General features: G+C 40.3%; 1 protein-coding gene across 1 annotated transcript in view; it reads right to left on the bottom strand.

The window, feature by feature from the left end:
* Positions 1-14,751, bottom strand: part of SLC35F1 (solute carrier family 35 member F1) — a 253,289-nt gene that overhangs the window by 47,309 nt on the left and 191,229 nt on the right. The window contains exon 3 of the mRNA XM_076333482.1: positions 5,746-5,873. Within this exon, the coding sequence (XP_076189597.1) occupies positions 5,746-5,873 (128 nt within the window). The remainder of the gene's footprint in view (positions 1-5,745; positions 5,874-14,751) is intronic.

Below are 14,751 nucleotides of genomic sequence, written 5' to 3'. Positions count from 1 at the left end.
TACTTATTAGAAACTTCTCCATGTCACCAGCTGCTGTAAGCTATGGAGGGGATTAGATCCTGGCCTAAGAATAATCATGGATGTCTCCTGCAGAAAAACCTCTGCTTTTGCACTTCACCTGCAAGAATATGCAAAACGGGCACGGAATGCCAGAATCTCTGCTGTTGTAATGGGCACAGCTCCACTGACTTTAATGTGATTTTGCATATTTATTTTAGTAAAAAGTTTGGCTTAGGGTGAATTTTGCCATTAGAGGCAGGAGCTCTGGATACTGAGAGCTCAGTTGACTCCAAAACCATGCACAGAGACTGAGGATACTGAAGGGGCTGGTTTGCGAACCATAGGTATGTAACAGTTAAAAGACAGAGCAGCAACTTGAAGTGTGATAATAAATCAGATGCAAGGTACACCCAACAGACTCTCACAGTATAAATGTATGGTATGCAACACTTCTGCACACACTGATCTGCAAACCTTATTAACATTGCAGTATTCCCTCACTGCCCTGAAGCCAAACATGTCAATATGTCATACCATGAAAGTATGGTCAATCTTACATGCGTAGGATGGGGGGAGGAAGGGAAGGAGTGGAATTTATCTCTGCTTTTGAGATATTTCATGTTAGCAGGCACTGGACAAGGTGGCTCAACAACTTCAGTATTGCAAATCCCCTGCTCCTCACCTCCCAGGTTTGCTTCAAAATTATCTCAAACCTTCTGCCTCAACACACATTGAGTCCATAGGGACCAAGAACAAAGCAAAGTCTATTGCCATCCAGCACTGCTATAATAAGCATTTACTGCTGACTCCTTTCCTTTTCTGGTGGCAGTTGTTGAGGTATGAAAACTGCCAGAGGTAATTGGAAGTATGATGTACTGCTGAGCCTCACAGTGATCTAAGAGTAGCTGAGAACATCAGCATCATAGTTTTATTGTCTGTCTCCTGGTGTCTATAAATCCCAGCTTTTACTACCTTTGTTTTCATCATGCCAATCAAAGGCTTGATTGCCCAAGGAATAAATTACCAGATAAATCACTATTTGGAAACATAGCACTCTCTTTGAAAGACCCTTATTTCTTGTGCCATTGTATGCATATTCTACAGTACCACTATGCAAGGCATTGCAGAAATAGTCCAGATTTCTATGTGATGTCATAACACAGAAAAAGGGTAACATTACCTCTAGAGAGTGCAACACAACAGTGTAATATGCAAGTGGATAAAACAGTGTATTCGCAGAAAGGAGAGCTAATTAACGTGGGGGCGACAGGGGAGAAGGGAGAGGACAGTCTGCCTCATAACGAAGCTTGGCATGATGAGAAAGCACTTACCTGGCAGCAAAGGTTACAAATGTTAGTATCATAACAGGCTTAGTGGAAGACATTATGGACTTGGTAGGATGTACGTGTGTGGTACGCTGTAAATGCAGTACAGGGAACTTGAAGTAAAAATTCAAACAAATTAAATATCTAGATCTAAATAACTGCAAGAACTTCAGAATCTTTTCATTCCCTCTGGGGGAACTAATTTTATCTGCTGAGTAAAAAGTGTCTCTAACAGTAGTTAAAACACCCTTCTTGAATAATTATTAAACCTTCCACAGGTCTACACCAGGGTTGTTTTAAAAACCATTAGGATAACTATGGAAAGCATTACCACAGGCAGTCCTGAAAGTTAAGTGTACAGTTTTTAAAAAAAGTCCATGGGATCAGGTGCTAGTGTACACGGGAGTGTTTAATGCACTTTCTGCACCTGCTGCAGCTGACATGCAAGAAGGCTGCAAAATCTAGTGCACATTAGATTAATGCATCAAAGAGAAACTAAAGATCATTTTGCAAGTTTTTGGCCATCTGGGAATCAGGACACATGTGCCTGAGAGCATTAAGCGTGACTGATCTCTGGCACCTCTGGCACTTCTTGGAACACGTGTTTTTGGATATCAAATTGATCTATCGACAAACTACTGTGCCTTTTACCTGGTGTATACTCAATTTTTAAATGTACGCTCTAGAGAACAGTCTTCACTTACTAGCTTGAGCATTTTCATGGCTGTGGGAAGCTTGAGTTTCAATCCCCCCCGCTAAAATGGAGTTAACTTAAGCCCTTTCTGTGGGCTACTGTTTTAACAGCTATGACTTTATGTAAAAGGTGGCTCTACCCTTGTGATTTGGAAAGCACTCCAGGCTTTCTGTAAGCACTTGAGGCATGCTAAGATCATATCTAACAAATTGAGTTCCTCGGGGTACTTTGATGTAGGAATACGTAGCTTTTGAATTTTAAAATGGAGGTAGGTATTTAGGCATCTGGCTCCATCAATACAGAAGCACTCTTGGCATGCAAAGAACCAGAATTTAAAGCTACCAAAGAAGGAGCAAACTGAGAGGTTCAAACACACATTTTCATGTCCCAAGACCGTGCTCTGAGCAGCAGGTTAGTACACATAGACCAGGGGATGTTAGATGTCTATGACATTTTAGATATGTAGACAGTTAGGTGTGGGTTTCTTGGATTGTTCTATTAAATCTAGTTGCCCCTGAATTGCACTGCAGGTACCTAAAGGGTACCTTGGATTTTATCCTTAGCAATTGACCTACACCTTGATGTCTGAAACATAAACGGTGCATTGGTTTTCAATCTAATTTTTTTATGTCACCTAGTTTACAAGGGAGGTCTTTTAGTTTGCTTTTTTTTAAAAAAAAGGGAAAATTATGTGTTTCTAGGCTTCACAGTACTTTGTTTTTATCTTATGATGGAGTGAGTGCCACATTCTCAGACAGTAATTATAGAGTACATGAGGATTTGAAATAATCAGAAGCACATCCAAAAGTAAACGTTAGGTACCATATTAATCTCTGATTTATGCCGTGTGTCCTCGTTCACTGTGGTTCTGAAGGCATCCGGTGAAAGATGTATAGGAAGGTTTATTAGAAAATTCTGTTTTCCCAGACCAAAACCAAAAGGGAATTTTAAAGGAAAGTATAGGAAAGACTTGGGTGTGAAACAATGGGGAAAAGTAGGGCACCAATTTCAGTCTTTTCCTGGAAGCACGATGAGATCATGTCAATTACAAAAAAAGATGGAGTTTAAACTAGAAACTTTGGTGGTCCTAAGAGTTTAAAGCTACTTGGCAAACAAAGCTGTTGAGTGCTTGGAGTTGTTTGGTGAAAGCAGAACTGCAAATCAATTGCAATGAAGGTACATTTTTACAGTTAAACTTTGGCTTTTTGCTGGGAGCAGCTTAATGTTTTCTGCCTAAAAGCACCACAAGCGCAGTACACTCACATGTTAGTTTTGCATGACGGAGCAGAGATACTGTGTGGAAAAAAAGTATATGCTGTAAAACTGATTTCCTACTGAAATGGTCCATGTACCACCACTATAAAAATACTGCAAGATTTCTCATTTACTGAAGTGACAATTTCAAAAACTCTTATATTCTCCCCATCAAAAAAGCCTTGGTGAAAAGCCTGTTGACAATAAAATCCCCCGGAATTGACTTGAGGGGCTCGATTCTCAGTCAATGTATACATTGGCATAGCTCCCACAGCCTTCAGTCGAAGCCATGCTGATTTGTGTTAGGTAGTAATGGTTTCTCAGGTCTGAAATCTGAAAGGATTTGAACACTTCTTGCTATGTGCTAGCAAGTGTTTATGGCCTCACAGGTAGTGCTCTTGCAGGATCAAGCCTTTTGGAAGATGCTCTCGAGAGAGTGGTCCTATTTGCTTCTTCAGAAATCAGATTCTAGGAAAAGCTTGCTTTTTTTCATCTTTTACTTTCCATTTCTTCAGTCTTCATCTCATACCATTACAGACTTTGGCCAATGCTGTTTCAGGCTGAATAATGCCCTGAGCTTCTTCTGTTTCATCTTTAAATGAAATAGGGTGGTGTTTGGCTACATTTCATAAAATGTGCCATTTGATTCAACATCTTAATGCACTACTTCATACTTGTCCCATTCTCACCATACCTTTGGGCTTCTCTATACTTAGAAGCTCATTCAAATTAAGGCATGAAGTGAATTTAAAATGCAACGGGTATTCCCAGTCACTCCACGTGTATCCGAGCAATCCAGGACAGCTATGGGCAAAAGAGACACTGCATTCATTCCACTCCTGGAAAAAAACTCGACGACATTTGAGCTTCTACCTCTTCCCTCCTTCAAGCTACATGGGAAAGAGACCTGAACTCTGTTGTAATCTTTATGTGGAAGAGGTCTAAAAAGGACACAATGCGGTCTGCGTCCTGTGACAGTTCTCCTGTTCTACCCTTCCTCTCTCTCAGTCTAAAAGGAGAGTGTGGCTCATTTCAGCTAACAAATTCCCTGCTGAGACACAGGCAATGCCCTTGAACTCTCCTGCCTGCTTCCTCCTCGCACTGCAGTTTTTGATCTCTTACACTAAAGGCCATGATCATTGCAGAAGAGCAGGAGGGTTTGCATCTTCTGCGATCGGTGCTTCATGGGTCCGTCCAGACGAACCTCTGATACATGCTTGTTGGTGGCTGTGGGAGACAGTATTTAATGACCTGGATCATCTTGCTCAGTCCGCTATTCCTACTTGCTATGAGTGAACATGCAAAAGATGCAATTCAGCTTTTGCTTTTCTCTTTGAGGCTCTTAGTAGCTATAAAATCAGACAGTATGAGGTTTATGTGGGTTTATGCTTTACCCTATACTGAGTAATCTGATTTGGAAAAGTGTTAAAAGCAGTATTACGTTGTCTGGGCACGTTTCAAAGAATTCTCAAACCAAGATTCTGATGGCAGAGGCATTTATGAATATTTAGTATAAACCTCACATTCGGATTCCTTGAATTCATAGTTTTCTTCTATTTTTGCTTCTTATTCAGCTAAACAAGCTCAGTATTTTCCAATATCCCTTTTCAACTATGGAAGAGATATATTCCTAATCAGCTTTGATTCTGCAGAACATTAACTGGTGCTCCTCTATTTTACTGGCTCTAATGCAAACTTCAGGCAAATAAGGTGTAAAATACACTGAACACTACCTAGTGTTGCCCAGTTATTTAGAGATAATGTAAAAAGGGAGTAGGTATGTTTTAGAACAAGTAGCAATGAAGTATGCAATGATTTCCCAAGATAGACAAATTCCAGTCTCTTAAAAATGTTTCTATTATTCACTTCCCGTTCACTTAAATGGGAAGAAGCCTGATTCTTTTGTGTTGTATTTAAAATACACAGGTTAGATCTTTGGAGGAATTGCTACCCTAGCTTTTGTTCACCGCACGTATAATTTTTTAAGGGAGAGTACACTTTTTGATAGCTGCGGTTAAGCTGTTATATAACATAACACATCTAACTGCTTGCATTGAAGTAAGACTTCTTCATCATAACTACATTCACTGTACTTAATGACAACTTTTGCACTCAGATCTAATTATGGAATCCTAAAAGAAGTGCTTGTATTTTTTCCAAGTACAATATAAAGTGAGAAAAACATTTCAGCCCATCTGAAAATATTTCCTTAAAGGACCAATGAAGTAGATAACGCCAAAAATGTGATTATGAATGGTTTAGCACAGTATGTTTTTGTACAGTTTGGAAAATACTGAGTAATAAAAATAGTCCAACATGAAAAAAACACGTCTCATGAGATAGCATTAAAAAGTACACAGAAGACACAGGCAGCAACTAGCCATTAGTGCACTGAAGCCAATGGACACTGCACCATTGACCTCATTGGGCCTATTATCTTACCTCAAAAGGGAAAATCCTTTGAGTCCTTACCTGTACACTAGTAAGAGTGGTGTATTGATAAGCTTTGACTACCAGGTAATTGGCTTCTATATCTATTATCCCCAGGATCATGTACTTCCACCATCTCCTTTTCAAAATTGCCAGCAAGTTTTCTTCTCCTGTGGTAATAAACAAGAAGAATTATGCAAAAGAGTTAGGTTTACATGCACAAAATACTTGCCTGTCAAGAGAAATTATCTAGAAGATCTCTCGCATTTACAATATGCAGTTGAAAAGCACCATCTATAAAGAGGTACCGCAAGGAGGTGAAAACTAACACAACCTATTTGTCTCGCAGATATTAAAACAGCCAGCTTGGCGAAGTAGTATGTGAGGGTCAGATTGCCACTTCACTTAAGATGTAAGCAATGCCAGGAAAAACAAGTGCAGCTTGGGCAGACTGTAAATGTGTTCTTAGTTTTACTTTTATATATACACATATATATATACACATACACATATAAAATGCTAAATAGAGCAGTTTATTACATACATTTATACTTTCCATACATACTGATAAATGTTGTATCACACATTATGCAAGAGGGTTTTGCCAGATGTGGGAGATAAGAGTATTTGCAAATATGATGGAATATTAGAGCATGAGAATAACAGCACCACCTTTGGGCAGATTACAGGTCTTGTTCCAAGGATAGTTATTACGATCCTAGAGGTTCAAAGTATCAGACTTGTTTAGAGAAAAGCTGCACTGAGACAAGCAGATTTTGCGTGACAGGTTGCCCTGCTCCCAGGATCGATTTCTGAAGTAGGCAGGTTCTCTGCCTTCTACAGGAGCCCTGCCAATCACCCAGTACTTAATTTCCACTACATGAAGATTGACAGTACAATACGGCCTGCAGATCAAACCCACAACTTTCAAAAGGTCAAAGCATTCCTCATGCTAGGCTAGGGATTATTACTGTTCTCCCTTCAAAAGAAACCAGCTCATTAGTGAGGGTGGACAAACCTGTTACTTATTTGCATGACAGCAAGCTCCAGACATGATGGTACCCCACTGTGAAAGGGGATGGACATACCGACTGCGACTGAACACAGTGCGACTGGAGGTCTTTAAGAGTCTGTAGGCTAAACAGGGATCTAAGTAGGGTTGACCTGTACTGCCGAAGTACCATAAATGGAATTTGAACTGTCTTGAAAGTTTAAAAAAACCTCCCACTATTCTGAGGTTTGCTCGTGTTGCTGCAGCCTTTCTAAGTGCCTGTGATCATCGAAATGAGTGATGGAAAATACAGAAGAAAAGGAACATTATTGTCAATTGCCACCAAAACTTGCTCAGGCTTCCCAATTGTCCCTCATCATTTTCCATCATCACAAGTGTGTTAGCTCTCTGGTTCAAACAGACCCAGTGATATATGTGCTGCTATACCATCAGAAGCAGCAGGCTCTCTATAGCACAGGACTATCTCAGATCTTATAAGACGCAATCACAGAAAAACGGATAATTACTTCAGAAGTTGATTCAAGATTTAGATGTTAAATCTTGGCCCCGCTGAGTGACCTGAATGGGTATTTACCTGAACCAAGCATCTGAATAATTTGAAATTTTTCATTAACAGATGGTCACACATACACACTTCCAGTGGGATATTATTAGGCAACAACCTAATTATTTGTTACAGTGATAATGACACTGAGTGCAAAACTGTAAATGCTAAAAAGCTTTCCTTCCTTTCCTTCCTTCCTTCCCTCCCTTCTCTTTTTCTCTTTCTCTCAGTAAGCAGCAGAGAAATAGCAGAAAAAAGGTGGTGAGTAGGCTAATTATTTAAGACCCTAAATAAGAATGAGTCAGTTCATTGAACCATACCACACTTTCCTGTTACCACCAACTCACAGAAGAACTCAGTAAAAAGAAATTCCCACCCTTTGTTTGTACCGGGGTACAGGAACAATGCACTGCAGGCAGAAATTATGACTACATTTATGTATTTGTTATGATGATTTCAGCATAAAGAAAAAGGAATATTGTAGATTTTATTTTTTAATACATTTAGGGAGGTATTTGCAAAAAAGCATTTGAGATTAGATGTCCTAATTCGTACTAAAATCAGTGTAAAACATGCAGATAGATCCTTTCCAGGTACTGAAACTGTATCTCTAACTCTTGTGCTGCCCAGATAATACCTTTAGAACACCAGCTGAAAAACATCAATGCAATGGAAAGGCATGGTTAACACTTCAGAGAGATTCTTCTTGTTAATTGTAAAGAGAAAGTTTAAAAATCAAAGACATCAAACTATTAGACAGTATAAACCTCTCAGAGTCACTGCAGTCTCTGTTCCAACACCCACCTAAATCTGTTTTTGTGACAGTAAGACCTTGGTGGTACCTACAAAGCAGAAAGAAGAAGCAGGTTCAAGAACTGGCACTGGCATTAGGCTGCCTGAGCAAGGACTACGGACAAATCTCAAGGAATCTTTTGACACCTTTGGTTTGCCAGTGCTTGCTGTCTCCAGCTTCAATTTCCAACCGCAGATCACTGTATTGTTCAGATGTGGCCAAATAAGTTAGCTTTAAAAAGGAATGTATGGTCACGACTTCTGGCTAACAGGTAAAGTCAGAGTTTCCAGAGATGGAAATTAAATCTGCAATTTTAACTGACACACAGAGTTCTCTCTTTTGCTTTCTCAATCCCTTCTGGGCTAACGACAGAAATAAGAAAAATATTTGGCGAGTGGTATTTTATCTTTGATACACAGCTCTCAGATATTCCAAACCGCAAAACATCAGGTTCAGCTGAGAAGGCTCTGCAGCGCAAAGAGCAAGGCCGAAATGAATTTATGCAGGCACTGTGCAGCTCTGATGAACATTGGTTTAGCTTCACAGCAAGTGTCTTTGTCTTGCCCAGTGGAAAGCAGAGAGATGTAAAGGCGTTCAGTGTGACAAAAATAAAACAGAGAATTTGTTCCTGGAAAAAAATCTTGTGTGGGAGCTGCACCTTTCTCTGTGGAACATACGTAGTCTTCACTTCCACTCACTTGCTGCATCTCCTGTTAGTGTGTAAATGTGGTAAGAAAGGTCTGACCTGCATCCCTCTGCCCACATTATTATTATCATTTACCTTTAACGTATCAGTTGTGCAGATCTACAAGCATTAGCAAAACTGACAGCCTCCATCTGAGGGTATATCTGAGCAAAAAGCAATGCATGTTTAACATTGTTAATCTGGGGACTGTTGTTTGTTTACTGTTTTCTATTTTTTTGGCATTGTCATCACAATTCATAGAAGGGAAAGGATCGCTCCTGAAGTGGGAGATTTTCTGCGGAGAAGGGCAGGAGAAAGAAGATGATCATCTGCAGTGAGTGTCAGTCCAATGCTATGGACAAATCAAGGAAGAGGCAGGTGGAGTCCTGGTTTTGAGATGGGGCTGAAATAAAGCCACCATATTCAAATGCTACACTTTTGCAAGAGTGACCCGGTAAGGGCAACAGTGGAAGACAGCCTGGAGAAGGCATGGACTGCCAGCACGACTGGACCTCTGGACAGCAATCACAGATGGCATCGTCAGGGAATTCGGAGACAACAAGAAGTGAAATGGGAGTTAGGGAGGTAAGTGGGAAGCCTTGACTTAACTTGGGAAGACTAAAATGAGAAGCAGAGGGAATCAAGAGCTTCATTCAAAAGTCTACATCCTGAATAATAATAAACATCACCTTTGCATAAAAACAAAGTGGAGGAAAAAATATCACACTTAATTAAAAACAAAACAAAAAGAGACAACCTAGGTTTTTTTTATTTCCTTGATGACAAAGCAAACTAATTTTTCAGGTCTTTTGAGTTGTAAGCATTGTAGGCCAGAAGGACCAAATGTAGATGCCTACACCTAAACTAGCTGGTAAGGCATTTTTAAAGCATTTTTCACCTAACATATTCCAGATGAATTGTTTAGGATGAGATAACCAGTGTTTTGAAAATAAACATCTCTCCCACTGAATGTAAAGGGAAGAGAGATTATGTCAGAACGTGTGTTTTTGTTATTTTCTCAATAGGACTGTGACTGTCTTCCAGCCAGTCATATAAACAAATACTAAATCGTAAAGTGTGCAGGTTAGCTTAAAGACAACATTTCCAGCAAGCCAACAGCATGTATTGATGTTGGTGAACATGCATTTATGTGAGTGCACAGTGTAATGCCACCTTCAGACAGTGCCACCTTTTGATGGAGATCCCCTTTCAAAAACCAAACCCCTAACTTCTGTCAGCACTCGAGCTTTTGAAAATGTAAGCCTTCGTATTCAGTCTAATCCAAATGTAATGTAGATTTAAAAGCAAATTGCATATTAAGAATGTTTTTAGATTCAGAAGTCTAACATACTGTTAACACAGAGAAATACAAACCTCCTCTTTGACCTTTCTAGAAGGATAGGTTTAGGTTTTACATTTTTCACTAATTTTGCAGGGAGACACACACTTGACAGCTATATATACAGAGGAGCTCTCAGTGTTTGGAAAAAAGCTACATCTTTGCCTCTGCTGGCTCAAATTAAAAATCAACAAATAAGCTGCCTTGTAGAAGAGATGATTTTACATTATATAATAAGGATTTACCCCTGAGGGGTTACAAAATTAAAAATAAATTAGAGAGAAAATTAAAAGAGGCTTTAGCTGTGCAGTGTCTACCAAAAATACATATATACATGTGCAAAAACCTTTTCACATTCACCCACACAGCCACAGAGGTACAATAAAAAAAAAACAACAGCCATTAAGACAGCAAATTCCCAATTATTTGCGTATGGGCTTGGGACACAGGTAGAGTAACAGCACTGTTTTCTACTAGACCAGAAAATAAGCATATTGCTTCTCTTTCATCCGCTGCAGTCTCTCCCTTTTAATTCAGATGATAACTTGCTATTTAGATCAAGATCATCAAAGGAGCTGTGCTCTCCTTCTGCTTTACAGAGCTCAGCAGAAGAGATCTAAATGTGTGCAGGAGACTTGCAAGGGGGAAGGCAGCATGGAGAGGGAGGGCTGCTGGGCACGCTGGTCCTCCCCTGCCTCTAACAGGAGCATCAGAGTCAAATGCTACATGATAAAGAGGCAAAAGTGTCACAGAGGATGAAGGTTAGACCAGAATTTACTTATCATCACTTTCTTTGAAAAAGAATCTCAGTTACAAAGCACAATTACGGGATAATTGTTTCTTTTCCATTTTCACCCATTATAGTGAGTCTTGCAGATACAGAACTTCACTAGTAACAACGTTGCCTCTCTACAGACTTTGTAGTCATCCAGCCCTGCTGCAGGACCAGGGGAAGGAGGCATTCAAATGGGGTAATACCATGTAGGGGTAACACAGACCTTCTATGTATCACTATGCCAAGAGGCTCCCATGCCTGAACAATAACACCTTGCTTGTCTCCTGCTTGGCCAAGCTGCTGGTTCAGGGGACTTAAAACCTGTTGTAGAAGGCTTTCAGCTCTCCACAAAGCTCAAAAGAACTGTCCCTCTTCTGTGTGACTTTAAATCCTTGACCCAGAATGGTTTCTTCTTTCCTCATATATATTTGTATTACTGATGACTACTTTATGGTAATACTGTTGCCTAAAGGCAAAAAACCACCACTGCTTAATTATTTATGCAATAGAGAAAATGCTTTCTTACTGGAATACTCCTCCAGCCTGCCTTCACAAAACACCTGAATATACTCTGTTCACCTTATGCATGACTCCTTATCGGCTGCATTTTGTCCTATACCATGTTTTCAGTAAGCCTTTTGGGAGACTAGATAACCTCAGCTCCGTTTGCCTCCTCAGAACATCTGATCTTATCCAACCTGATCTTATCCAGAGCTCCCTTCTGCTTCCTCTCCTGTAGTGGGAAAACCGCGTAACCCACAGACATGCTGCTGGTGTAACAGCCCTGAGTCACTGCTGCAAGCAGCTCCTGTGCCCTCCAGCTGCCGGCCACAAGTTCCTACCGCTTGCCCTGCGCCAGCACTGGTGCTTGCGGGGCTGCACAGTGAGCCAGGGCAAAGAACTGCCTGGAAACAAAGATTTGGGGTTTTCAGATCAATTTTCAGACTATGTCCTGAGCAGTCTGTGACCAAACTAATGTTAGTCATATGGGAGGTGAGTAGCAAGTAATAGGGGACCCAGGCAGTGGACAACTACCCCCTTCTCTGACACAGGCTGAATCGTGCATGCGTCCTATTCGTCACAAGGCGACAGCAGTCACTGAACAAACCCAGCAGCGGACACAACCGCCCTTGCTGCAAATATGCAGTGTACAATGAGGTTGCAGGTCTTCCTGCCATGTGTGTTGAAGCAAACCTGCAATGGGTGGTGCTGCTGAGGTGGAACGCAGTCACAGGACATGAGCTTGCGTACATGCCTCACCGGGGGTGAGCTACGTCATGGCAATTAGCCTGGAGAAAAGGAGGCTGAGGGGAGACCTCATCGCTCTCTACAACTACCTGAAAGGAGGTTGTAGCGAGGTGGGTGTTGGTCTTTTCTCCGAAGTAACAAGCGATAGGACGAGAGGAAATGGCCTCAAGTTGCGCCAGGGGAGGTTTAGATTGGATGTGAGGAAAAATGTCTTTACTGAAAGAGTGGTTAAACATTGGAAGAGGCTGCCCAGGGAAGTGGTGGAGTCCCCATCCCTGGAGGTATTTAAAAGACGTGTAGATGAGGCGCTTAGGGACATGGTTTAGTGGGCATGGTGGTGTTGGGTTGACGGTTGGACTCAATGATCTTAGAGGTCTTTTCCAACCTTAATGATTCTATGATTCTATGTGTTTTCACCTTCTTAGGAAGTAAATCTTATTTACCAGTCACAATCAACAGGATTTTTCAGTTTTGAAGGGGTTCTATTTATTTTTGTTGCCTGTTTCTACTCCATGGTGTTTGAATGTCTACCTATCATACTAACATCTATTTGGCTGGCACTTTAGAAAAAGGTACTTTATATAACCTTTGATTCCAGATTATCATAGGAGTAACACAAACTGAAGATAAGGTTTGTGCCCTTTCTGTGCTACTTCTGTAATTTTGATCCTCTTTTCTATAATATGCTTAGCCTATTAACATGACATAATGTAGCTTTCCAGTTACTAAATTACAAGCTCATCTGAAATATTTAGACTTGCTATTTTCTTTTGAGATTTTGGGTTCAGCCCTGGATGTAAATCGTAATAGCTGAAGACAGATCTAGGAATTTGAACACACATTTTCATAAAACATGAAAGGATTAATTTCTGGTGCCTTGATTTTGATCCAGCTTAAGCTCTGTGGTTAGATCTGATAATCTTCAGAAGTCTTCTTATTTCATGAGATGACTGGTCATACAATTTACTTTTAAGAGTAAATTACAACTAAAACTGCAATAATAAAGTAGTTGGTGATTTTGCAGATGCCTCAGTTTCTCTCTACCTGCCCGCCCACTAGATTACATACAGTTTTTCCCTTGGTGGCAGACACAATGCTGTAAGTTACCACCATGTGTAACTGCAAGAAACAGCCCATGTCAAGGACCATGTAAGACCTGAAGAAAGCTCTGAATGGTGCACTGTTTCAAAAAACAGACCTCTCAACTCCCAGCCCTTTAAAATGTCAAGATAAAAAACACTGCGATGTTTCTAGCACACAAATTTTTCATTTAAGCTGTTTTATCTCCCAGCCTAAACTTAGGTAAGCGCCTTTCCTGAAATGGCAGACTGCATCCTGAGAGAAGCATTTGCACCTCTGTAATGCAGAGGGACACGAGCACACTGAGAAGCTGGAGCCTTGCCTCAAACCCGAGATTTGATTATGTCTTTATGTCTTCATGCATGAAATTTTCAAAATTGATTTCTGATCTACAGTACCCTCAGATTTAAGTTACCTCTGAGCTAACACTGTAGTCTGCCAGCTTTCAGGGCTAAATCTGGCTCACCCTTGCACGGAACTACTTCAAAACAATTCTATTACTTTACTCTGTAAGCTCTGCAGTCAGGCCCTTTTTTCATTGTTTATCCTAGTTTATCTAGTGTGAAGCTACTTACAGCACTGCAAAGAAAGTGCAGTGCTTTTTCAGAAGGAAAAAAATCTCATTTTCAAATTTACCAGAGTGTTAGTGAAATTAAAGAAATCTGTATGTATCTCTGTGTATCATTTATAAATGTGTAATTTGCATGAATAATTTATTCTCTTGGATAATCTTGGGCATGTTAATCATATTCACAAGACTTACTTAAAGTCAAATAATCTTAAAAGAAATAATGTTCATTGTTTAAGGCAGAGGAATCAGTTAGGGTGCATGAGCTTGCTTCCCCCCCCCCCCCCCCGCCTTCATCAACTCATTACAAAAAGTTGGTCCGAGCCACCTACCCACTCTGTGACATTTTTTCCCCGAGCAGACAGATATGAATAATGAATTATCTACTTATTATTTGTGGTTCCTATAAAATTTATTCCCCAAAGCATGACATTTGCCTGATACAGTAAAAAAAAAGACACAATGAAAATTGTCATTATTATTAACTACCCATAGATGAAGCAGATCCAACTGAAGTTGAATTTCTAGCCTTGTCTTTAGAAGACAGTAAGAAGAGAATAAGGAAGTCAAGGAGTGTGTATCTTTCTCTGTTCCCCGTCAATAACGTTTGAACACACTGATCCAATTTGAATCTAATCTGACACAGACAGAGTGCAAAGATATTCGTTCCTACAGTGAGGAATGGTGAAGTTCCTCTATATGGAATACCTATAGGAGAATAGGTAACTGAGCAGAAGAGAGAAAACCTAACATCGCCGCCACTAAGTATAGGCTCAGAGGTAAACTCACTACGTACTAGACACCAGAGTCTGGACTCTGCATCTTAGGTACCAGCTCATTCAACCCTGAGACATAAATCCCTAAGAGATCAGGCAATCCTGGTTCTGGGACTCACCAAACTACTACCTAGTAGCAGATGCTGGCGTGAAATACGAACAAGGACTGCATACAACATGCATTAAGCATGAAAGAGAACCTGCTTTTTACATTAAGCCTAAAGATAT

Source organism: Aptenodytes patagonicus, chromosome 3, assembly GCF_965638725.1.
Source record: "Aptenodytes patagonicus chromosome 3, bAptPat1.pri.cur, whole genome shotgun sequence".
Taxonomy (NCBI): Eukaryota; Metazoa; Chordata; class Aves; order Sphenisciformes; family Spheniscidae; genus Aptenodytes; species Aptenodytes patagonicus.
This window is presented reverse-complemented; position numbering and strand designations above follow the sequence as displayed.